Source organism: Mesocricetus auratus, unplaced genomic scaffold (assembly GCF_017639785.1).
Source record: "Mesocricetus auratus isolate SY011 unplaced genomic scaffold, BCM_Maur_2.0 Super-Scaffold_100006, whole genome shotgun sequence".
NCBI lineage: Eukaryota > Metazoa > Chordata > Mammalia > Rodentia > Cricetidae > Mesocricetus > Mesocricetus auratus.
In genome coordinates, this window is record NW_024429190.1 from 66,011,355 (window position 1) to 66,035,544 (window position 24,190).

Sequence of the window (24,190 nt, forward strand, 5' to 3'; positions counted from 1 at the left end):
GTCATGTAGAGATGGATGGGAAGGGGGGAGTCTCTGTGGTCCGTGTAGAAGGCCAAGTTCTCCAGGATGACCTTGCTCTTGGGGCAGAAGCAGGGCTGCCAGATTTTATGCTTTCACTTTGCTTCGAGTGCCCCCTCCCCCTGCCCCCAGAAGAGGCCTGTTTTCAGACGCTCTGCATGATCCATCCGAAAGAACCAAGATCCGATGATTTGCTATGTATAGTCTTGAAGAGAATGTGAACTATGCATCAAAGAGCCAAGGAATGCACCCATCATGACCCCCACTCCCTACTCAGACAGTAGGGCTGGGCAGTTTGCTCAGCTTGGCCAGAGGGCTCATGCACTGACTTTCCTACCTTCCTTTCCAATGTCTTTGGCTTTCCTGCTTTTCCGTTTCTTTTGCTTGTGGCATGCAATTTTGGGAAAGGCTTAGATTTCAAGGCTAGATGTTTTCTTTAGGAAATATATCAAGGGACAACAAAATATTTTAGGGCCTGCCCGATGGGTGAGAGGGTACAAAGTGAAGTCTACATTTAGTTGTGTTGAATTCGGCATGCTCACCGACCTGGGGTCACTTCTGAGAAGAGATGAGGGACAAACTATCCTATTTTCCAAAGGGCATGGTGCACAGTTAGTGGACGTGCAGCAGGGCAACACTCTGGGATTTTTGTTGTGCTTCTGAGGAGTTTTAAGAAAATACCCTCATTAAGCTGTCATTCTTATCTGTGTGTACAAATGCTGGGTAACTAATGGCCCCTTGCACTTTGGACTGCTCCCTGACCTCCAGGGGACATCTTCGAGAAGGTAATGTGGTTGTGTATCCCTGGCACTTGGAAGTGTGTAGGTTGCATGATAGACACTCAGTTCATATTTGCTCTCCTCCTCACTGGAGGGAGATAGGAGAGAGAAAAGGGAACAGGCGAGCACCCTCTCTGTTCCTCTCTCCCCAACACTGAGCACGACCTGTTTCAAGAGCTCCTAGTATAGCAGCTGCATCCTCCATATTGCCAAATCCAACCTTTGCTTCTCCATCCCTGTCTGCCTCAGCTTTCAGGTGGGGTTCCCTGCTCTCTCTGACTTCCCTGATGTCACCCATGCCCCGTTTACCCTTGCCTCACTGCCTGACCTGGGGGCGTTGGTGTGTTTTAGCAGGTGATCTCAGGTCTACTCCCTTGTACCGATTCTCCCTTCCTGCATGAGTGCATCTGGTAATAAATTCAGCCGCAGCCTGATGCATGAATTTTGCCACATTTTAGCACCAGCTACAAGTCCCTAGTTCCAGACTCAGACAGCTGTGATCATATCAGCAACTTTTTAAGCACAGGATGCATGTTTCTACCTTAAAGTGTGCAAAGTGAGCATTCCATGCCTTCCCAGTGGCCTGTTTCTCACACAGCCCCCTTGCTTCTTTGGTAGTATGCGAATTCTCTTGTTCCCTAATTGTCAGTTTTCCCCAGCACAGGTAGAGCGATCCTATGAAAGGTGAAAACAGTTCAGACCATCAATGCTGACTCCTTTCCTGGCTTGCATGACCCAGCTCTCTCCATTGTCATCTGTATTGTTGACCCCCTTGCTGTCCAGACCTTACAGCAGTTCTCGGATGGTGCTAAACGTTCCTACCTGAGGGCCTTGTCATTTGCTGTCCCTTTTCTTGTTCTGCCTTTTCACCCAGCTACGTTGTCCCAAATTAAATCACTTCCTCGGAAGCTCATCAGCATCGCCCTATGCTAGACGGCCCCTCGTGCTATTCTTCGATGTTATCTTGTTCCTCTGTTCGTTGTTAGTTTTTTTTTAAGAACCTTTTTGTCTTATTTGTAGATTTGTTCCCCTCCCTCTGAAGAGTAACTGGAATATAGCAAGCAGTAATTAAATACTTGCTGAACCCATGAGTAACGCTGTATCCTTTAATCTTCCTGGGAACCTAAGGCTCAGCAAGAGTGGCAAATGGCTTGGCTTCATAGCCTTCAAGGTATTTCATTCCCACTGTAATCCTGCTGATTGGCCCATGTCGGGTTTTATACATTTGGTTTGAGTGCAGAGAGGAAACGTATCCTGACATGTGTCGGGGTGAGCCATCATGTACGAGGCTCATATCCCCCAGAGAAGACTCTTGAAGAATCCAAAGGTCATACATTTCTTCCCATCCAAGCCAGGCCCAACCGTGCTTAGCCTCTGAGATCAGATGAGATGGGGTGCCATCAGGGCGGCATGGCCGGGGACTAGTAATGAGTTTCTTAATGACATTGTTTGCCCGGGATGGTAAAGGGGAAAAAAGGAAAGAAAACAAACTTACTGAAGAATGTTACTATTTGTGTATATGTGTTCCGTCTGTCTGTCTCTGTGTATGCCACAACACATGTGTGGAGCCAGTTGTTTCTGTCTATTGTGTAGGTTCTAGGGTTCAAACTCAGGTCATCAGGCCTGGAGACAAGCACCTTTACCTGCTGAGATACCTTGCTGGTCTAGGGAACCACATTTATAAAACAAAGGCATGTGTGCAAATAAGTTTGGTGCCGAATGCTTTGACACCTGGCACCTCACCTCTTTCGAATCTCAAAGCAGTCAATTGAGAGTATTGTGTTGAATCACTGTGAAATTGATATGATTGTTCTAATTTTATACAAGAAAATACAAGAAAATCTGTGGCTCAAAAGAGTTAAGTACTTTGCTTCCGGTGGCGTAATTATTAAGTGGTGGAATTAGATTTTTGGTTTTTTTTTGCATCTGACCTTTTATGTAAAGGTGATGCCTTGGTAATGGAGGAAGGGAAACTGAATTCAGTGCACCTCTACCTAGACTATAGCAAACCCTGAAGCACCAGAGTAAGTTATACAGACCATGCGGAAAACAGACTCAACCGTATCCAGTGCTTTAGCATTTAACTGGATGACTAGAGCGTAGAGTGAACATGTGGTTCTCTGGCAAGGCTCAGACATGGGATGACACAGAGCAGCTGTCCCCAGAGAAAGTTCTTTGTTACAAGACCCGTACTACACAAGCAGCATTCGAGCAGTTCAGGGTTTCTTTCTGCTTCCCCTATAAATAGAGTTCATGGAATTCTGTATATGAAAGTTAATGCAATGGAAAGGAGCCACAGAGTAAGGGAATAAAGCTCCACTCATTCTGTAAACTAGAAACATGTTTGGCACCGGGAGGAGACTGCAAAAGAAAAAAAAAAACCCGCTGTCGTTCCTTGGATAGATTCTGAGGTCTTATTTAGCATATGAAATTGCAGAGTAGATTCTATTATGTAAGGAGACAGGAGGACAGCATAGCATGGTTACAAAATGCAGAACTTCGTGCCCTTCAGAGGAGAGTTAACAGTGCATCTAGCACACAGAGCGACGCGTGATCAGAGTGTGGAAGTGAATGGATGGCTGGCATGCATATGTGCCCACCGAAGCCCTGGTGCTAGGTAATCCTCAGATGTCAGATTTCCGTGAGGCCAACATGTGACTCAACGCTTGCCACTCAACACAGAATCCTGGGCTGGTATTAAGAGGCTGGCTGCAAGCTAGGTTCCCACTGTGCATTAGCCTGACTCCCTGTCGCTGTGTGTGTGGGTGGGTGTGCATGTGCTCCTGTGAGGGTATACATTTTGTGCAGTCGGTGTTTAAAGAGCGGAGTACTGAAACTGGATTTCCACAAGCGATCGTCACGAACACTCCAGACACACCAAACTTCCTCTCTTGGTATTTTTTTTCCTCTTCTTCTTTTGCTTTCATCTCTGTGTTTCCCTTCTGCAACTCCCCAAAGGGAGAATCTCCCTCAACATCCAGCCTACAAGATTGGGATTATTTTCTCTCACCTCTTCATGTGGCTGCCCTCTCAAGGTTAGAACTGAAGCTATGTGGGGCCAGCACATTCTCAAGCACCAAATGAGAAGAGCTGCGTGAAGGAGTGACAGCCACCAAAGGAAGAGGGACTCTGCCCTGCAAACATGAACAACAGCTTTCAGGTTAACCTGCCCAGGAGCTGGGCTGCTTCAAGTGGCTCACTTCAGGAGAAGTCTGAGCGTTCTTTTTTTCTTTTCTATTACTACAGGATGGAGGATGAAGCTGTCCTGGACAGAGGGGCTTCGTTCCTTAAACATGTGTGTGATGAAGAAGAAGTAGAAGGTGAGCCCTTTGGGTCTGGGAAGGTGTGTGTTTTCTTCTGTGTACTCTGTATATAATATCATTCATATATTTCATACGTCTTACATCTTCCAAAGTTAAACGCCAAATCTTGCCGGTGGAGTTTCTTTAATCTCTGCATTTTGCCTCTGCATGGGAAGTAATTCTCAGAACTTCATCGGACCCTCAGAATTGAAGTCGGCAGGGGCTTACCTGTGACATTTTTTTTTTTAAAAAGGTGTTATTTGTGTTAGCTTTGCCTCTCCGCCAGAAATGAATGTTTTACTAGATAATTCCAGGGAGCTGCCAGATCTATAGAAACGAATTCGTTAGCACCTTCTACTATTCCTTTTTTGGTAGCTTGTAGAGGAGAGAAACAGATGTTGCCGAAGGAGAGAACGATAATTATTGTTGTAGGGAAAGCAGGTCTAAGCTGAGGGTGATGAGAATGGTTGTAATGGACGAGTCCTCGTTCACAAAACACAGGCAAGCGTTTTCGATTTAAAAATTCCTCGGAACCTCTTTCACTAATGTTTCCAGTGCCTGTTAAAACCGAAGCAGAGTTCTATTTTATCTCTGCAGACACACTTCAGTGTGTGCTCCCTTCACTCACCTCCTGACTTACCAGTAACGTCGGGGGATGCTGCTTGATTGGTAGTGGGAAGGCAAGGCTTCATTAATATGTATTGAAGTAACAATGTGGAGGCATCACAGATGTATAGTCTATTATTGGTATTGAGTTTGAGATTTCGTACGGCAGTCAGGGTTATAGATAGCACCAAAGGAAACTCATAGATGAATGATGTGACCAGTTTCTCTTGTGAATGTCACTTGAGAGACAGTTCCCTCTTTTGGAGGCTGTGGACTGACTGGCCCCTTTGGGTAGCTCATGCCCCCCAAAGCCTTGGCAAGGAGGATGGTGAGGCTGAGAAGAAGAAGGTGGATATTGTGTGCTTTGGAGCAATGCCTCAAGCAGCTGGAGCCCAGGTCGAGGGTGTTCATGAGCCTGTGCTGTGGGAGCAGCCCCAGGGTGCTGCTTGTTAAGTTGTTTTCTCATGTTTCTTTAGTGAGTTTCTTCTGCCCTCTGGAAGGTTGGTGCCCTCTTTGCCCCACCCCCTGACTTCCCACACTTAAGCACTCGAGGCTGACTAACAAGAATCTGATGCTTCAGTTTCTTAGGAAAACGGAAACTGCAGTATTTTCTTTTATATTGTTTTATGGGCTCCTTGCATTTTTGCAACGTGACTATGGGAAAACGCCAAGTTGGGGTAGGCAAAAGAGTAAAACTTTTCTTTACTGCTGAAACTTCATTGCAGTCACTGTCGTTAGCCCTGACTGTAAAAGAGGGACTAAAGCCATCCAGTGAGAGCAGAAGAAATAATGTAGGCTTGATGAAAATTCTATTGTTTTAGAACAATTAGAGTGAGAAAGCCTTGGGCATGGGGACGCACAGTGTGCACACATTCTGCTTTGGGAACTAGGTCCTGGCTGAGTTCTCAGGAGATGTAAATCTCCCGTCCTGAAGATGCTTTGGATCAACAGCACAGCACTGCAGCAGATGACTGCACTCAGGTTCCTAAAGCTTTGTCCAAGAAGTGTATTTCCCGAACTATTTCCCTTGAGTTTCACGCAGAAAATTAATCTATTGATCACAGTATAAATGGTAATATAAATAACACATGGTTCTGTAGCCAGCTTTCTTTGGGAGAGAAGCAAAAAGGCAACCAGAGGGTTGTAGAAGTGCCAGGGTCAGTTCAAGAAGCGTGCTGGTTTCGAGACAACGAAGGTTGGGCTTTCTGTTCTCACAGGACATCCACGTGACAGTCAGTCTTTGTTGGCTGGTGTGTGATCTGATCCCTTTTATCTCAGGGCATGTTACATCGTCTGTTGTAGGCCTTCAGGATGGTGGTTCTTATGGTGGCTGTGGTGGAGGCACTCCTGCCGTAGAAGGGTCGGGAGCTATGAACTAATTCCTTCTCCCTCAATACCCTTCCACTTGGCCCTCTCCTCTCTCAGCTGGCTTCATCAAATAGAGTTGGGGGTCTTAACTGTGGTGTCAGCTCTGGGTGAGAGTGTGGCGAAGTTGAAATGGACAAAGGTTTCCTGGCACATCTGTGGGCCCTGCGACCGAGTGAGGGAAGGGATGATGGCTGTCATGACTTTTGATGGAGGTTGACTTTTAAATGGGGATCCATTTCTCAAGGTTGTGAGTGTATCTCATATTTGTAATTTCATAGAAAAAGGCTTTACTGATGGGGAACAGCATGTTACTTCCTGAATAGCTAGGTTTTTGACACACTTAGTAGAAGTTAATGCGGTGGCTTGAGGATGGAGAGTTCAAAGGGCAAGGAGCTCAAATACCTTCCTGCAAATTACCAATTATGTTTCCTTTGACCCCGCAAATTACATCTTTTCCTGCTAAGATGACCATGACTAAAGTATATTACAACACATCTTGCAAAAGTAAGTTTTATAAACTTTGCTTTTTAGTAATTTCCATAAGTTTTGATAATTGAGGTCCAGTAGCTATAGTTACTTTGACATGTTCATACAGTAAAAATAGTTCTTGGAATGCCTGGATTCAGTTTTTTGAGGCCAGAAGATTTCCAGGTCCTCCCCTGGAATTCTAATGATGTTCTGGAGCTGCAGTAGCTGAGACTTGAGAGCATGCCCCCAGTTCACCTTGTTCAACTTTACTTTCAGTGGGCGGTGTAACACTTAATCCTCCTCCCCAAATCCTCATAGAGAACCATCAGCTATAAAATTCACCAAGAACAGAGTGAGTCAGGAGAGGAGTCATCTTTTGTTTAGGTAATAAACTTATCCGTGCCACATATATTTAAAGACTTGAACCTTCTTTTCATAAAATGTCCCTTGTGTGTTAGTGGCTTAGATATAGCATCCTGGAAAGGAAACCCAGTGCCAATTTTAATCTTGAAAAATAAATGGAAGCTTATAGATCTGTTCCCTCTCTGGTTACCTTACATGGTGTGAAGTTTCTTTGCAGTGCCTGTTGAGCGCCAAGTGTATCAACTTGTAGAAGGAGTTTTGTGATTCGCACACAGATGTCTGCTCTGGACCAAAAACCTAAGCCTATCCTTGGCACTTCTGTATGGAACTCTAGTCAGTAGATGATAAACCGATGTTGCCAGAATAACCTGGACCATGGGAAACAACTACTTGGGTTTGATTTCAAGCATAGACAGGGGGAATTGCCAGATTTTGTCAGTTAAGCCAAGTTTGAGGTAGCTCCCCCCTCCCCCAGAGGAAATTGTATGGATTACAAAAAAGACAGCTTGGAGATGGGTGTAGTGGTGTGTATCTGTAATCCCAGCACTTGAGAAGCTGAGGCAGGAGGATCAGAAGTTCAAGGGCAGTCTGAAGACCCTGTCTTAAAAAATAAAGTCAGCTTGGATTTTGGAGCTGTGTGATATAAACAGATTACCTAATATTCTCATATTTCGCAATAGGGGAAAAGAGCAAACTCCACCTTATCCTTTGAGATAAGGCCTTGGCTCTGCTGGGCTAGGTAACTCCCCAGTGGCCTTGGCAGCTCTGACTTCATGAGGAGGGGCCTCTCCTTAACTTTGAATCCAACTAGCAACTCAGGAAACATAAAGAACAGCAGGACAATATGGTCTGAAATGTTGATGCTTCTGGAACTTGGTCAGTGTTCTCTCAAAGCTGTTAAGGCTATGTTTTGGTATTTTCCCTCCACTTTAAAAGCTGAGTCCCACAAGAAGTGTTCTCCCACCTGTCGTAGGCAGGAATAATTCTAGAAGTTCCCCCACTCCCTGATGGCCATCAAGAAAGAGAGTACTGTTGCAAATTCTGGAATTTGTCATGAGGGCTTTTCATAGAAATACATTTTGGAAGTGTAGGGCAGCATTTGGGACTGAGTGCACAATCGCCAATACTTGTTAGAATGAATCAATACAGACTATGAACTAAGCAAAGCACATGCTAAATGATATCATTCTCAAATCTCTGCTTATAGTTTTAGTTAGTATTTTGTTCTCAGCACTTAAAGCCAAGTGGTATGATAAGGTCTCTATCTGATCCTTGGTGTCCTGTTTGGTTTTACAAGGGTCATTTTCAGTTTTACAGTGCTTATATATTTGGAGTGATAAGAAAGAGTAACCATTAAAACTTCTCTCTCTAAACTCCTCTTATTGTCCTGTTCTATGATTTGGAAATAGAAGGACTAAAACGATGACATGGTAGTTTTTGTCAGGTGTCAGGACCTCAACATTTTACAGATGTGGAATCATACTGACTTAAGCTAGTTTTTGATAGAGGACATTGTGATGCTCTCTCTATTCATGTGCTTTGCAGGAAGGTAGTGTTCTAAAGAAAAAGGCGGGGCCTGGTAAACATTTGTTAATAATTATAGAGTTCAAAGCTGTAATTGCAGAGAAGGGGTGAATGAAAACCTATCGGATGGGAAGGGCGGGGCCAGGTCGGGGCTGGGGCTATTCTGAGGTCTGGACCTAAGTGTCCGGTTGCACGGTGCTGGCCTCTTCTCTGCTGTTCACTCTAATGGCTCAGAAACAGTGTGTACAGAGGAAACACTTGGGCAAAGACGGCTGAAGGAAAAGCCTTCTTAGTAGAAACAATGCATTGCCCACATTGGAAAAGTTAAAGACACGCAGGAAACTTTAAAATTGATACTTGAGTAGCAGCTTGTCCCTACCCTCCTCCCTCAGCAGGATGAGCCTCCTCAGAGTTTTCCAAATCCTCCAGTCTTTCTCCTTTGGACTCAGCTAGACACTCTCCAGAGGTCCTAAAGCCTACAGCTCTTATCTCCATGGTTGCCTGACACCTCCTGCTGTTGGCGAAGGAAATCTTTATCTGTAGATCTCTGCAGTGAGGAAATCTGATGTGGTTTCATGGGTTTTTGGAAGAGGAAACAGGCGTCATACCTTCCCAGAGTTTTCCTCTGTTGAGGATTCTTTGGTAATATGTTACTGACTAAAACCCCCTTGAAGCCATTTCCTGCCCTAAGTGTTGACATTCTTTTATGGCAATAAGCCTCAACAAATTGGACTTGGTACTTCATGTTTTGCAAGGATTCAGACATTCTGAAGTGACATGCTGGGGACAGTTTTATCTTAGATGAATCTTTTTATCTGGGCGTGTTAGTGAGGTGCTGTTTCATATTTACTTTGGGAGTATCTACCATTTGTTTTATTTAAGTGCCATTACAGTAGAGTGGTTAAGCGTCAGTTGGAGAATAAAATTCCAAAACGGAGTCTGCTGCCAAACCATTGCATCAGTGAAAGGAGCCAATTAGAATGTAGAGTGCGGATTTCGTTCTCCATAAAATGGAAACAGTGAACTTGCCATTTATAATATGACTTGTGATAATTATCCAAAAACAATGTCTGATATATATGGTTCCAAGAAGAATAGTAATGCTTTTTGATTAGGGAGAGGTAGAGGATAAAGAACTTGCTGTCCAAGCATGAGAACCTGAGTTTGAATTCCCAGAACCTTGGCCTGGGAGTGATAAGTGCTTGCAATCCCAGTGTTCCTACAGTGAGTTGAGACGTGGAGGCAGGAGTACCCTACATCCCATAGTCAGCTATCATGGCAACCCTTAAAGAGACCCCATCTCAAGCAAGGTAGAAAATGACAACTGACACCCCCCTCCCCCAGTTCTAGACAAGATTGAGTGTGGTCCGGGTGCTATGGCCATAGACATCATTCTGAAGACTTTAATTGGCCAAAGGGTTGTTTTGTTTTCTCAATTCATTCCTCCCAGTCCCCAACCTTTGACCTCTTAGGTGTGCTTTCCCACTGCTCTCTCTATTGGAGAGGTGAAGATAGAATGACCAAGTGAAATTTCCCGAGGACTATTGTCTAGTTCTCTTTGGATGCATTCTGTTTCCCTTTGCTCTGGATATATGACCCAATTAATGTTTGTAGTTAAACTGCTCATGTACCTCACCATTAGTTTATTAAATTGTCTTCATTTTCTAAGAAGAATCATATTAAATTGTATATGTGCCCGGGGTAAACTGCTTGCCCATTGCCAGTTAAAGCCTGCGATGTTTTCTCCTGGAAAACAGAAGGGTTCTAGTGTTCTAGTGCATAGTGTGCTGGCAGTGAGGAACATACATGAGTGGACCATGTGAGTATAGCATATGAATACGCACAAACCTTTCCCTTCCCCCACAGATTAGATTAGAGTAACTTTGTGTCCTATGGGCTACCATGTGATTTAGGTGCCAATTGAATGAGATTATGTAATAGTATAAAGGTACTATGTATCTAGCCTGAGCTAAATACTTTCCTGTTTTTAATCATTGCAAAAAATTTAACTTTGAGGGCATTGGAAGCTTTGCTGGGTGAGTGTGAGCAAGGCAAGTCGGAAATAAAGAGAAGCTGAGATTCTTTTGTTACTGTGGCAAGCTGGCTGCTAAGATTTGGTTTTGATTTTACTTTACTCTTTCGCTGACTTCAAAAGGACTGAGGTGGAAGGCTTCCATGACACGGGTTCACAGGAGGTTCTGCACACTACATCCCGACTCCACTGATTGCCAGGTGGGATGAGAGGTGAGGGAAGTGAGGGTGGTGAGTGACACCCATTGAGTCAGCAATATAGGTGACTTAAATAATTCCTTTCTCTGGATAACGAGAAAGCTTTTAAGTCTGGTAATTGCTTTTACCTTTCACAGGGTTGGAATTAGAAGACAGCCATCCCAAGATATACAATGGGTTCACCTTTAGACTCTGTTGACTTTGAAATAACTCCACGAGATATTATTTTACTGAATATTTTCAAGGTTGAATGCTCCGTAACTTTTACCAGGCAGAAACGCCTGGGAATATGAACGGTTAGATTTTAGTAATATTAGCCAACACATATCCTGCAGAGGATCAGAATTATGTATTTATAGGTTGCTTAAGTCATCACCCAAGTCCTTGACCGACTATTAAAATTTCAATGAGAAATTCTATTTGTACTGCAAAATCAGGGAGGTGTCTTTGATGTCCAGTGAAGGCTTTAATTGAATCCAGTGGCTACACGTGTTTGGCAAATTCTATCAGTATCTGATTGCTCAAGTTTTTGCTTTCTTTGCTTTGGTCTGTGCTGAGGAGCTGTGATATGCCAGGAGTCTCCGGACCTCTGTCTATTCCTGGCTGTGCCCTGTCTTTCTGGGTGACATGAAAAGACTCATCAGTGCTGCTCACGGCTGGTTTCCTTGTTCTCCTACCGGCAGTGCCTCATGGATTCTTGCTTAATACTCACCCCCCAATACTATGCTATTTATAGTAAGCCAGGGTGAATTACTCAATTTTAATTTCTGTTGATTTTTTCCTGTGGTTTATCTGTTTTTGTGGAACTCGGTGCCTCACCCATATTTGGCAAGCATTCTGTCATGGAGTTTCATCCCAGCCTTCTGCAGACTCTTTAAAAAAAATATAATATCAGTTATATCATTTATAACCCTGTCCTTCAGGTGTGCTAAAAATATAATGACATCTGAAATCTTAAGGATGTACCTTATAATTTTAAAGTATTACCTCCTGCAGATGTAATCCTGGTGTGAAATTTATCGTTCTGCTCATCATGATCTCTCCAGTGGTTGCTATGATTACAGAACACTCCCAGACTGAAGTTGAAATACTGATCTAATATTCAGTAAGTTAGTTGACTGATACCCATATTAGCTATCCTTACTTAGGTGTAACTCAAGGGTTATGCTTCTACCATTTCAGCCTAGTAAAAGGACAAGAGTAGTTGTATGTATAACCTTAATACCCTTGCATGTAAAACACTCCTACTAGGACATTTTCTGTTTAGTCAAAAGAAGTAGATATTACTTAAGGGCACAAATTTATTAATATAATAATTTAGAGATGAGTTTATGTGAGAATCCAGGGAATATATCTATCTTGTGGAATAATATTGAGACCCAAGGGATGGGAAGAAATCAGATAGAGGAAGGAGGAGGGATAGAGGTGAATCTGGGGCAGGCATGTCTGTAGACTTGGAATGTTAGATGGGAAGGGCATCCTGAGAGAAACAGAAAGTAGGTTAGTATGCCATATCATTGGACCACTCATGCCCTTCAGTGGCCTGAAGTAGGTGAGATCCAGATAATTTGTGGCAATTATGTAATGGACATATTCATGCATATGTGTGTGTGTGAAAGATAGAGTTCAAGGTTAGTTGTCTTCCTCTGTTGCTCTCTACCTTATTTCTCAGGTCCTCACATTTACACAGCAAGCACTTCTAACACTGAGCCATCTTTCCAACTTATGTAGTTAATGAAGACAGAGTTTTACACTGTAGTCTAGGTTGGACTGGAATTATGTAGCATAGGCTGGCCTCAAACTCATGGTAATCTTCCTACCTCAGTCTCTGGCGTGCTAGGGTTATCTATTTAATGCCTGTGAGATATCCATGTAGAACTGTGGCATAAGTAGTTGACTGTGTAAACTGGAACTAAGAAGAAAGAACAGGGGTGGAGATAGAAACTTGGAAGTCCTAGTCATAGGACTATCACAGGCCATGGGAATAATGACATCCCCTAAGATAGCAGAATGTTTCAAGAGGACTGGAGTGTGTGCTGAGCACTAACACTGAGAGACACAGGAGCAGACATAGAAGGAAGTGGAAAATCAAGAAGGATGGGATAGAGAGGTTTCCACAGAGAGCCAGGAGCCAATGGCTTGAAAGTTGTTAGGAGCCAGGTGTGATGAGGTTGAATGGAAAGCCCTGGATGTGGTCGAAGGAGGTGATATTGGAACCCTTTCTTAGCAATGTGGGGCAAGAATAGATGGAGTTTCACCATGAAAAGGTGGGAAGAGACCCTCAGGCAGTGACCCCTTTGGGATTTGCATATCAGATATTTACAATTCATAACAGTAGCAAAATTACAGTTATGAATTAGCAATGAAAATGATTTTATGGTTGGGGGTCACTGCAACATGAGGACCTGTATTAAAGGGTTGCGAGAACCACTGCGCTAAGGTGTTGGTGGAGAGCTGTTAGCCTTCCTTCTGTGTGTTTAGTTGTACTAGACTCTCAAATGTTTGGAATTTCATAGAATTTACAGGACTAAGGGGGGGATCTTACGAAAGATTCAGCTTCATGTTCTCAGCTTACAGATGTCTAGATGAGCCTGGGAGAAGTGGAAGGGCTTTGCTCCAGGCATTGGAATAACCAGGGGAATGTCTTTCCAGGCAGCACCCATCCCAGAGGGTATGCTGTGCTTCTTTCTTCCAGAGGGGAGGGGAGTGTAGATGGAGATGAATGAGAACCAGAAGAGGCATCTTGAAGACTAAGAAATGGGAACGGAAGGGAGGATGAAGTGTTGGAAAGGCTTTTAGACCGATGAATGAGAAAGACTTCATCATGCTGGGTGGCCTCACCCTGTGAATGACCCTCAGTGATAGTAGGACACACATTCCATTCAGAACACTTTAATATTCTGGGGCAGCTTCTGGGACTAAGGTCTGTGGATCTAAATTTGTCATTCTGTAACTGTAAGACTGAAGCATTTCCAGAGATACAACAAGCCTCTGTTTTTTTAGGTAATTGCTAATTTGAATGGACTCATCATTGTTTTTTAAAAGATGTGTTGCATACATAATGTTGGATGGGAGGAGGGATGATGGGCAAATAACATAGTCATGGGACACAGGAAAGGGGTGCTTCTGTGACCTGGGGGACCAAGAGTAGCGCCTGTCTCTGAACATCAGCTGACTCTTCAGCTTTAGTGGACTCACTGGAAATGAAGACACAAAGTAGTATGTGTGGTCCCCGGATCTCAACGTATGACTATGGCTGAGCTGCTCACGTAGAGAGTAGCTTTCTTTTCTGGGTGCGTATGGAAAAGCATAATCATAAAGATTTGGGGGTTGGTCTTCACGAGGCTAACATGCCTCTTGTGGCATTTTCTCTAGCTGGTGGTATTGCTGTGGCATCTCATTTACCTACATACAGAGTGCTGGGAAAGAGAATCATGTGAAACAGTGTGAGCTATTTCATTTGTGATTAGGCAGGAGTACATCAACTGTATTGTGAATTATCTGTCTATAACCACCAAAGACCAGTCTTCCTATCGCCCAGCCAAGGTTAAGCCCCTGCAGACAGAACCCACAACAGGGTCAGGGATGGACAATGTATTTGGGATGAGGATATGAATGTGTGCATTTATGTGTCTCTCTGGCTGCCTTTCCAGCTGCAGTTGCAAATCCAATTATCAATGACTGTTGGATTAGCTATTGTTTTGTGTCTTCCAGATCTATTTCCCATTCAGTTGTGTACATGGTGACCACAAGAGAAATACAAAGCTGTTAGCTCTCTGTGTTTGGCTTGCAGGTAGATTTTCTATAACCACATATATACTGCACATTAAAATTCAGGGGTTGTTGGCTGTCAGGATGACTGGAGGGTTTCTGACTGGCCAGTGCCAGCCTGCCCAGATCTTTTGAGTCTATTCAACTGTCCTTAGTGAAGTAAAAGTCCTGGCAGACCTGGTTCCTGGGGGTTGGCACTCACTTGTGAGAACACTGGGGAAGCTGTGCCCAGAGCAGGGGGAAGGCAGCCAGGGTGAGGGAGGATAGAGTAATGGAAGGTGTTGCCTCTGTTGACCCAGTATATTCTGTTCAATGGTTTTAATGAGCCAGTGAAGGGAGAACTTAAGACTAGGTTAAGTAGCTTCTCCTGCCCAGCTCTTACTGAGAACAGAGGGAGTTCACACATTATTATCAGGGCTCCAGGTGACTGGAGATAAGGAAAAGCATAGCTTTGATTTCTCCCCTTTGGAAAGGGAAAGGGGGAAATACCATCCACACCTTTGGATTAACTTTGAGGACTTGATACAGTGGGGGCAGTTGTTCAGTAAGATTGCTCATGAAAATTATGTCTACATTTCTGTGTAGATTGATGCTTTTCATTTGTAGATAAGGATAGAAAACAGTTTTCTAGGTCAGCATTAAAATTACTTTGGAGAATCAGCTGTTCCTGACTTGAAACACTTTAGGAACTGCAGTTTTTGTAGGCTGAGCTGAACTCAACTTTTGCTTGCTCATTAGGGCGAGCCTCTTAAAATACCTTTAAAAGGGAACTCTTGCCTTTTTAGTGTAGATATTTAAAAATGATCTATGCCTACTGAAAACGAAGAGTTGCATGGAAGAATATTTGCTAATTTTCTTTTACCTCTATTGTCAACTGTTAGTAATAGAGGTCATTATGGAAACTAGATGTTAGTGAGTGGTCTTGTGTCCCCACCTTTAAGGCTAGCCACAGCTGTTGGCTAACATGGGCAGCTGGAGGCAAATGCAGAGTTTTTCTGAGCTAAGGGATTGACATCTAGCTGAGAAACATAGCTGTTCTTGTGCACAGATTATCATCATCATTACCACCACCACCACCACCACCACCATCATCATCACTGTCATCATCACTCAATAGCGAAAACTCTGCTTTCAATGAACACAGCAATGACAAGCTGAGAACTCCTTATTAGTCCTGTTAGGGGATCTCAGAAGACCGTAAGGTTTCTGGGAATCCCATGCAGTTCAAAGTTGAGGGCAAGAAAGATATCCCCCCCCTCTGTGTGTGTGTGTGTGTGTGTGTGTGTGTGTGTGTGTCTAAGCACACATGTGTGGTGTGGTGCCTTCTGCTTTGCCCGAAGCAGGGTCTCTACTGTTCCTGTCATTTAGGCCAGCTAGCTGGACTGTGAGCTTCTGGAGAATTTTCTTGTCTCTGTCTCCCATCTTCTTGCAGGAGTGCTGAGATTATAGAAGTTCTCCTTATTCATTTGACATCTACCTGGGTTCTGGAGATGTACACCTTGGTCCTTGCACAACAAATGCTTTTAGCCTATTGAGCAATCTCCCCAGACCCACTCTCTCTTAAATGCCAAAACTAAAACCGACTCATTTTCCATGTATTTTCTTGTATGTTTAATTCTCAGTGTAATTGGTAGTGTTGATATTGTCTATAAATAATTTATATATGTAATGTACAACATTTCCCCTATACAAAATATGAAAATAGAAATCACCCTTGTCCTAAGAAGTCATGTGTGTTTGAAGTCTGGACCCTCATTCAAACATAAAGGGCTGGTTTACCCACTGGCAACTACAAAATTATATTATGGTGTCTGAAAAAGAGAAACCCTTCCTGAGCTGGTATTAATGCCCAGTAAATTAGAAATGTTACTTTTATTACATCTTATTAGAGCTGACTATGGACATTCTTTTTTTTTTTGAAGAATATAATTGCAGATTTTATTGTGTTTATTTTTAAAAGTAAATGAATTTTTAAGTTAAGCTTCTTTTCAAAATAGAGATTGAATATAATTGCTGAATCAGATATACTGCATCAAAATTTGAATGACAATAAAAATAGTTATTGATTTATCCCAAAGTATTGAATTAGGCAAAGTAATGAAGAGATACTGATCAAATAAATTGATATATCAAGAGAAATAAACATGAAAATGTACCAGGACATTCTTACTCATGTAGGATAAACCAGCAATTTATTTGTACTAATTTATGAAATATTTTGGATTGTACAGTCTGGTCATCTTATTATTATATAAAGTGGTAGACATTCATCTCTTGGTGCCTGCACTTGATATCAGGACTCTTAAACTCTCTTAAATAAACCCTGCCAATTGCTGCTTTCTGTTTATCTGTATAAGCCTTGCAGGGTCTCCATTTGTAACTGAGCACTCATCCAGGATCCTTGCCTCCTCTCCTACGGTTTTCTTTAAAGATTAAAAAATAATAAATCTCCATCTCACTTCTTTACATTCCTCTAGGCGATAGCAACAATTTGTTCTAGGCATCTTGACATAAACCAGGTTATGTAAGATAAGGACTTGTATTTTGGGACTGTTGCCGATCAGTTCTGAGAGAAGGGTATGAAGTGTTTGGGTTGTGGAATCTTTGATTCAAATTGGAGAGAACAGAAATTTGGTTAATTGTGGAAAGGTCAGCACTGGAGACTGAGAACCACAGCTGGAGCATATCTCCATGTTTAATTAGGGACGTGTGTGGGAGGCTGGAGGAGTGACTGCAGGTAGGACAAGCTGCGTTTCTGGGGAGGATTTTATCTGTCCTTTGGGGATCCTTTGGCTGGCTCACAGTATTGAAACCTCAAGTTCAAAACCATATAGCTGCCTTCTTCCAAAATAGCTCAGGGTGAAGTGAAAACAACAGTTGAGAAACGGGAAGAGGGAGGACAATGTATCAAATGCATGCTCAGAAGTGCTGTGTCCACCACAGGGTGGCCTGATATTTGTTTCTTGTCTTTCTTACCATCAACACGAGGAAGGAAACCCAATTAGTTATGTGATTTTCAGGATACATGTCATGTGTGTTTTAGTTTTGTATGTGTGCTGCGTAGTGTGTGTGTGGTGCATGTTCACACTCGTGTGTATGTGTTATGTGTATGTGTGTGTGTGAGAGACAGAGAGGGGGAGAGAGAGAGAGAGAGAGAGAGAGAGAGAGAGAGAGAGAGAGAGAGAGAGAGAGAGAGAGAGAGAGAGAGAGAGAGAGAGAGAATATGCACACTGAGGCCAGAGAGGGATGTTTGCTATCTAGCTTTATTTCTTTCTACCTTACAGGGCCTCTTCATGAACCTGGGGTATGCCAGTTTTTAGCTAGGCTGGCTGACCAGCAGTCACCACAATCCTGTTTCAATTAGTCCTACTACCCCTTAGTGGGTGGTTATAGGCACATGTAGCCATGCCTTTCCCAGCAAGACCCCTTCTCAACACTGTGAAAGTATATTTTTAGAAATCCTATCAAAGCTGGCACGCATCTCATACTGACATGGATGCCTTGGAAATACTTGTGTGGGATTTTCTGAAGAGAGCATTTGCTTATTGGTTTCAACAACCCAACTCCTCAAACTTGGTTTCTTCACCTGTATCTGAGGTTAGTAGCAGGATCACAGACAGTGCCCGAGAAATGTGCAGCAGTGATGAACATGCTTACAAGTTTTTGGAGGATGTCTGTTACATCTGTTGCATAATACAGTGCAGCATGTTTCTCAGGCAGGAGCTGATCCTTCCATCACGCATATGGAGATATAGGTTGTTAACTGTCAAGTCATCCATAGAAGTTTTAATTTGGCTGGTGAATTTTTACTTTCTGGCTTGAGAGATTGTTTGATTCTTCCAACTTCTGAATCATCCTAGTGAAGTAGTATCTGTGAAAGCCATCTTAACTTGAAAGTCTACAGAGTTACTAAGTGTAAGGGTTGCCTGTCTGCCCTGAAAACATTGTAGCCATAATCAGAAGTTTACAGTTAGGTGAGATATTTCTCAGGAATTGGGAGACCTGGGGGCAACTGCCACACAGAGCTTCCTGTTTTTAACTAGGGTAGAACAGGTAATGATGAAAAGAAACAAGACCCATAGTGACAGTTCTGACATTCAGAGGTAACCAGCAGAGCAGTGTTTTCTTCCCAGAAGTCCTGGCTGTAGTGTGGTTTGTGAAGTATTCTCGAGACACTTGGAATGTGTTGGGAACTCCCACCATCTGTCAGAGAGAGGCATGTAGGGTATTTATTTGAACACACCATGCTGATATTCCTGCCAGATTGTAGACACGATGCCCTATGACTATCCACCTAAATGAACGCTGTCAAATGTAGGCTCCAGGGCTTTTACTCTATTGATCTGATTAGAATAATAAATGTATGCTTTATTTTAATATGTTTAACAGTTGTACCTTCTTTCTGAATTAAGGCTTTACATTAAAGTGAAAACAAAATTTGAAAGTTTTATTCTTTATTTCCCCTTTATTCTTTGAAGCAATTTTTATGAAACTGATGGCAGAGAAGGTTTTTAAGCCTCAAAATTTCCTTATAATAAATTAGTAATGATCCCATGTTCTTCAAACATCATACTGTTTTGTAGATTCTTGGGTCTGAAAGCTTCTCTGACAAGTTCCTCCTTTTCTTTTTACATGGAGAACAATAGCTACACCCTCCACCTTTGTAGCTTCTCTAAGAGCTCACATCAATCGTCATGACATATCTCTGAGACATATAAAGATACTTTAATGAAAATAAACACTGATATCCACCAGTGATATTCTCGCCAACAATAGACTTTCCAGCAGTAATTCCATTGCTGTTCATCATACAGATAGGAGTTTTGTGGGGGCAGTGAGAACACTTCTGTCTCAACTCACGCTACTTTTGGGGATTTGGCAATATAGTTTATTAAATATTTGATCTTCCCTATGTAAAAGCATGCCCATTTCACCACGTCCTCCAACACAAGACTATCTTGTTTGCCTCCTTTCATGGGCAACGAAGTTGAAGTAGAGACAGACTATAAATAATCAATGAAGTAACAATCACTGTCTCCAAGATCCCAATGATCCACCTTAACCGGAGTCACATTTCTTTTCATTCATGTAAACACAAGAGCAAAGGGGAAGATTTACGTTCCAGTAAGATGTGTGAGAAAGAGGGAGAGGAAGAGGAGGAGGAGGAGGAGGAGGAGGAGGAGGAAGATGCTGAGCTCAGCTCAGGAACTTGATTCCTTGGGCATTTCTTGGGAGGCAGCATCTTCCTCACTGGGAATATTCTATCTTACCATGTAAGGATCCTCACAAGGCTCATAGCCATGTGAGAACAAGAGGATCATGGCTCCATAGATGCTAGTACCAAGAGTATACAGAACGTTGAAGAGTGGGTGTATGCGATGCCATAGGGAACTGAGCTTGGCTGCAGATGGCCCTGAGAGATTGCTGTGGATTGGTAGAAAGGTTCTAAAATTGGATGATGGTGATGTTTGTGCAACTTTACATAAAATCATGGAGTTATAGTCTTAAGAAGGGTAAGTTTTACAGTTTGCAGATTACACCGTGATAAACTAATAAAAATGCCTGATGTTTGTGACGTCGATAAAGGAAGACCCATTTCCTCTTGGTTGCTGCAGAACTCAGAAGTGCAGCGTCAGATCTGAAGGCATCCTTATCTGTGGGCAGGCCAGGGAAGGTGTGGGGGGATTGAGAAATGCGGGCTAGCTGGATGTGCCACAGGGACAGTGCTACAGTCAGCAAATGAGAAGAATGGTTCCATGTTTGTGGTCATGACAAATCTAAGTAGGCTCTCAAACAAAGGCACATCCCTCTGCAGAGCTCGAAGGCTGTCTGTCTGAATCACTGTAACTTTTTCATTAGTTTGAAAACAATACTTTATAGTCAGAAATCTTACTGTTAAATCCTGTCAGCCATATAGGCTTACCTTTTAAATGACTTGACCAAATGTACTACACAGACTTGAGTTCATATAGTAAATCTTATTGTATCATTTTGGCATGGCTAATATACCTTAATTACCATTTTCTTGTGCCTATTACTTAATAATGTGCAGAATACATTTACTGCGATATTTTAGTATTTTGAACCCCCCTACTCTCTGTGTGTGGTGTGTGTACATGCACATATGTGTGTATATGTGTTTGCGTATGTGGTGTGTGTGTATGTGCGCGCACGCCTGTGTGTGTGTGTGTGTGTGTGTGTGGTATGAGGCGTTTCCATAGGGTTCTTTTATTTTGTATTGTTGAGACTTGAGATAAACCTGCAAAGACTCCCTTAGTAAGGGGAACACAGGAAACAATTGACACTGTTTCTTAATTCCCATTGTTTCGAAGACATTTCCTATTTCCTAGTATAATATAGCTTTCCCATGAGAACAATTCACTTGGAAATGGTTAGACGTGATAGATTTCTCATTGGCACACTTTTGAGGGCAGATTGTTCCCTGTGCTTTGTAGTAACAAGTTGCTGGTTGTTGGGGGGAGTTCTGCTTTGGGCGAAGATGCTCTTGCTTTTTTCCAAGCATCAGGAGTTTTCTGTGACACACGACCCCTGAGAGTTCTCTCTTCTATAGTTGGAGGCTTTTTCTCGAAGAAGCACATGTTTCATTTAAGCTGTCAATTGAAGGAAAATCTCATGAGTTATGGTGTTTTTAGGGGTGCCTGGTGAGTTCCATGGAAAGTAGTTCACAGCCATTGATACTCAGGAGGCTGAGTTACATGGCGGTATGTGATATTATCTCTGGAACTGTGAAGTACCATCAAAGAATAATTCTAGAAATGGGAAATGAAACACTTAGATGAGATTACCTAATCTAATTTGCAATAAAAGAGTGTTCAAATTCCTTCCGAAATGGTGATTCCCACACTCAGAAGTTAAACTGTATATAAAGTGAAAGTCAAAGTTTTTCAATAAAAAAAAAAGATGTGGAACTTTAAGTTCCTTTTTTATCTTATCAGATTTGGGAAAATGATACTGCTTGTCAGTGTCGAAGTGCCTTCCCTCCGGATGCCTGGAAGCAGTCAGGTCTGTTTTTCTCATGCCCTTCTCTTCACGGCAGTTTTTGCTGGGATGAGTCTTATTTTTATCATCCCAACAACCAGTTTTTTTAGAAACTTCTGGAAACGAAAAAAGAGGAATGAGAATGGCACCGTGGCTGACATTCGTTTTAGCGTTTCCTAATGTGAACATTTGAGTACTTCTAAAACCTCTCCAAGTATGTCTCAGTTTGTCCCAGTTCTCAGTCTCTGTTCTGCTAATGTTATGGTATAAAAACCATATCCCTAGTAGAATGACTTCCTCAACTTTTGTTTTTTATTTTTAAAGCTCACTGGCTTCTCTCCCTTCATTCTAGTCGATATAACCACAGGTCATGAAAAACTAGGGTAGAGCAGACCTTTAGGGGTTATCCAGCGTAAGACTTTCGTGGTATAAAAGGATGAGGCTGAGGCTCCAAGAGTTAAGGGGCTTGTGGTTCAGCTCATCGGTACAGTATTTGTCAAGGGTATGTGAAGCTCTGGATTCTATCAGAAAAAAAAAACCGGCATGATTGTGCATGCCTGGAATCTTAGAACTTGGGAAATGTAGGCAGTATGTCCAGAAGTTCAAGGTCATCCTCTGTTCCATAGCAAGTTAAGGTCAGCCAAGGCTACATGGGACCCTGTCTCATAAACAAAACCAAAAACCAACCAAACAGAAGTTCAGAGAAGGTGACATAGATAACAGATTTCAGATATGTGAATGGAATCAAGAATTCTTGGTTTCTAGTTGGTATTTTTTGATTTTCCCTACACCTGTGTCCTAAACCCTATGCCTGTGAGGATAGAACCAAACACCAGCCAATGGGTGGAATTATACCATAGCCGAAATTTGAAAAGGAATTCTATGTTTCAAGATTTCAGTTCTTTGTGTTAGCCTAATACTGAGTGATAATGCCATGTTCATAGATGTATCTGGCTTGTGTTTCTTGTGTGATTTATATGTAGAGACATCATGAATTGAATTGACTGTTGACTTGCCTACTTTTCCTTAGGCCACCACACCATCTACATTGGGGTCCACGTGCCCAAGAGTTACCGGAGAAGGAGACGTCACAAGAGAAAGGCAGGGCACAAGGAAAAGAAGGAAAAGGAAAGAATCTCTGAGAACTACTCAGACAAATCTGATGTGGAAAACGCCGATGAGTCCAGCAGCAGCATCCTCAAGCCACTCAGTGAGTATTCTCTCTCAGTACCACTCTCTGCCTCACTCATCCTCGGCAAGATGCTTCCCAGAACTTTGCCGAGGGAGTCAGGAATCCTGGAGAGGTCTGCTTAATGAGTGATGGCTGTAGACATGCTCCTTGTGCTGACAAGTTGATCTGAGAGCTCGTGTGGAAGATTCTGAGTTGATGGAGGAAAGATATGAGCAAGTGTAGGTGCAAATGGCACTTCTACATCTAGACAAGTGAGGTAGGACAGAGTTTCAAGGATGATATAGTAGTTTACCACAGTAATCAATAGTTAGAGGCTCTTTGGGTTGATTCTGCTTAGAAATAGGTTTTACTGAGACGCTAGGTGAAGACCAGAGTGCATGCGTGTATATGTTCATCTTCCAAATGTCACAGTCACAGGTGACATCTAATTGGATTATGGGCCAGGTCAATGATTTAAAAAGGAGTATCAAGAGAGTCATTGCATAGTGCAGAGAGAAATGTTGAGTGACATGGTTTTCAAAAGGTCGAGCATCGTAGATTTCATACATTGTATAACACGATGGAATGGCAGGATTTCAAAGAACACCCTTGGACTCAAGTGGCAAGTAGACTGTGGGTTTAGGCGTATGTTTATGCTGTGCTGTGTTTGTTGAGTGTGGAGCCTCTTTGATAAACGGGGAACCTTATGTCTGGAATGGGAATGAATCTGTACAGGGGAAGCGCATGCCAGTGGTGGAAGATTCCTGAAGAAGACTGACTTAGTGATAGCTTTCCTGCTGGCAGAGCTCTGGGCATTCTTCATCTCTTGCAGAAACCCAGACCCTGTAATAAAATGCATTGTGGGTGGCACAGATAAAGATCAAGTTGGGTCATTGCAGGTGATAGCAGGCCAAATTAGAATAAACAGCTCAGGGTGTTGAGAAGTGAATTTGCAGCATTAAATTAAATAGGGTGCGAAGGGCAGTGGTGTGAATCTTTTATAGCCTCAGCAATGGAATGAAGCAGGTGGCTTAGGAAGCCAGACAAGACCCACTCTTAAGAGGAGTGTCACAGATGGGCCACTGAGTTAATATTAAGTATTGAAGAATTTGGAAATGGACTTCTATTCCGAAAAGGGAGTAGAGTAAGTGTGAGATGTAGGAGGGAATAGAGGGCAAGTGACTAAAGCTGTGTTATTTTCATTGGAATGTCAGGGAAACTTCTCTTAAAGGGAGTCTTTATGATATATCACCTAAAATATAGTATCTGTTTTAAGCCAAATCCTCAAAATGCATATAAAAAGGGTTACAACTGGCAGCTTGGAGAAAAAAAAAGATAATATCCCATTCCAAATAGATTACTATGATTTCTCTCTGTTTACTGTCTAGTTTGGCATGGCACTAGCCAGTATCAAAGAGGGCCACTACTGAGCACATGTGAGAGATTCCCTCTCCTCCCCTTCTCCCTTCTCCATTCCTTCTCTCTTCCCTCTTCTCCTTTGGCCCCCTCCTTCTCCCTTGCTCTCTCCCTCCCCCCCCCTCTCATTCTCTCTCTCACTGTGTGTATGTATGTGTGTCTCTGTCTGTCTCTCT

General features: G+C 42.7%; 1 protein-coding gene across 4 annotated transcripts in view; it reads left to right on the forward strand.

The window, feature by feature from the left end:
• Slc4a4 (solute carrier family 4 member 4) overlaps positions 1-24,190 on the forward strand; it is a 397,268-nt gene that overhangs the window by 120,408 nt on the left and 252,670 nt on the right. For 3 of the 4 annotated variants that reach the window (XM_040747371.1, XM_040747372.1, XM_040747370.1), the window contains 2 exons: positions 4,044-4,117; positions 22,458-22,637. In XM_040747371.1, the coding sequence (XP_040603305.1) occupies positions 4,044-4,117; positions 22,458-22,637 (254 nt within the window). Of the gene's footprint in view, positions 1-3,543; positions 3,692-4,043; positions 4,118-22,457; positions 22,638-24,190 lie in introns of those variants that run through there. The other variant, XM_040747369.1, reaches the window with a different exon arrangement.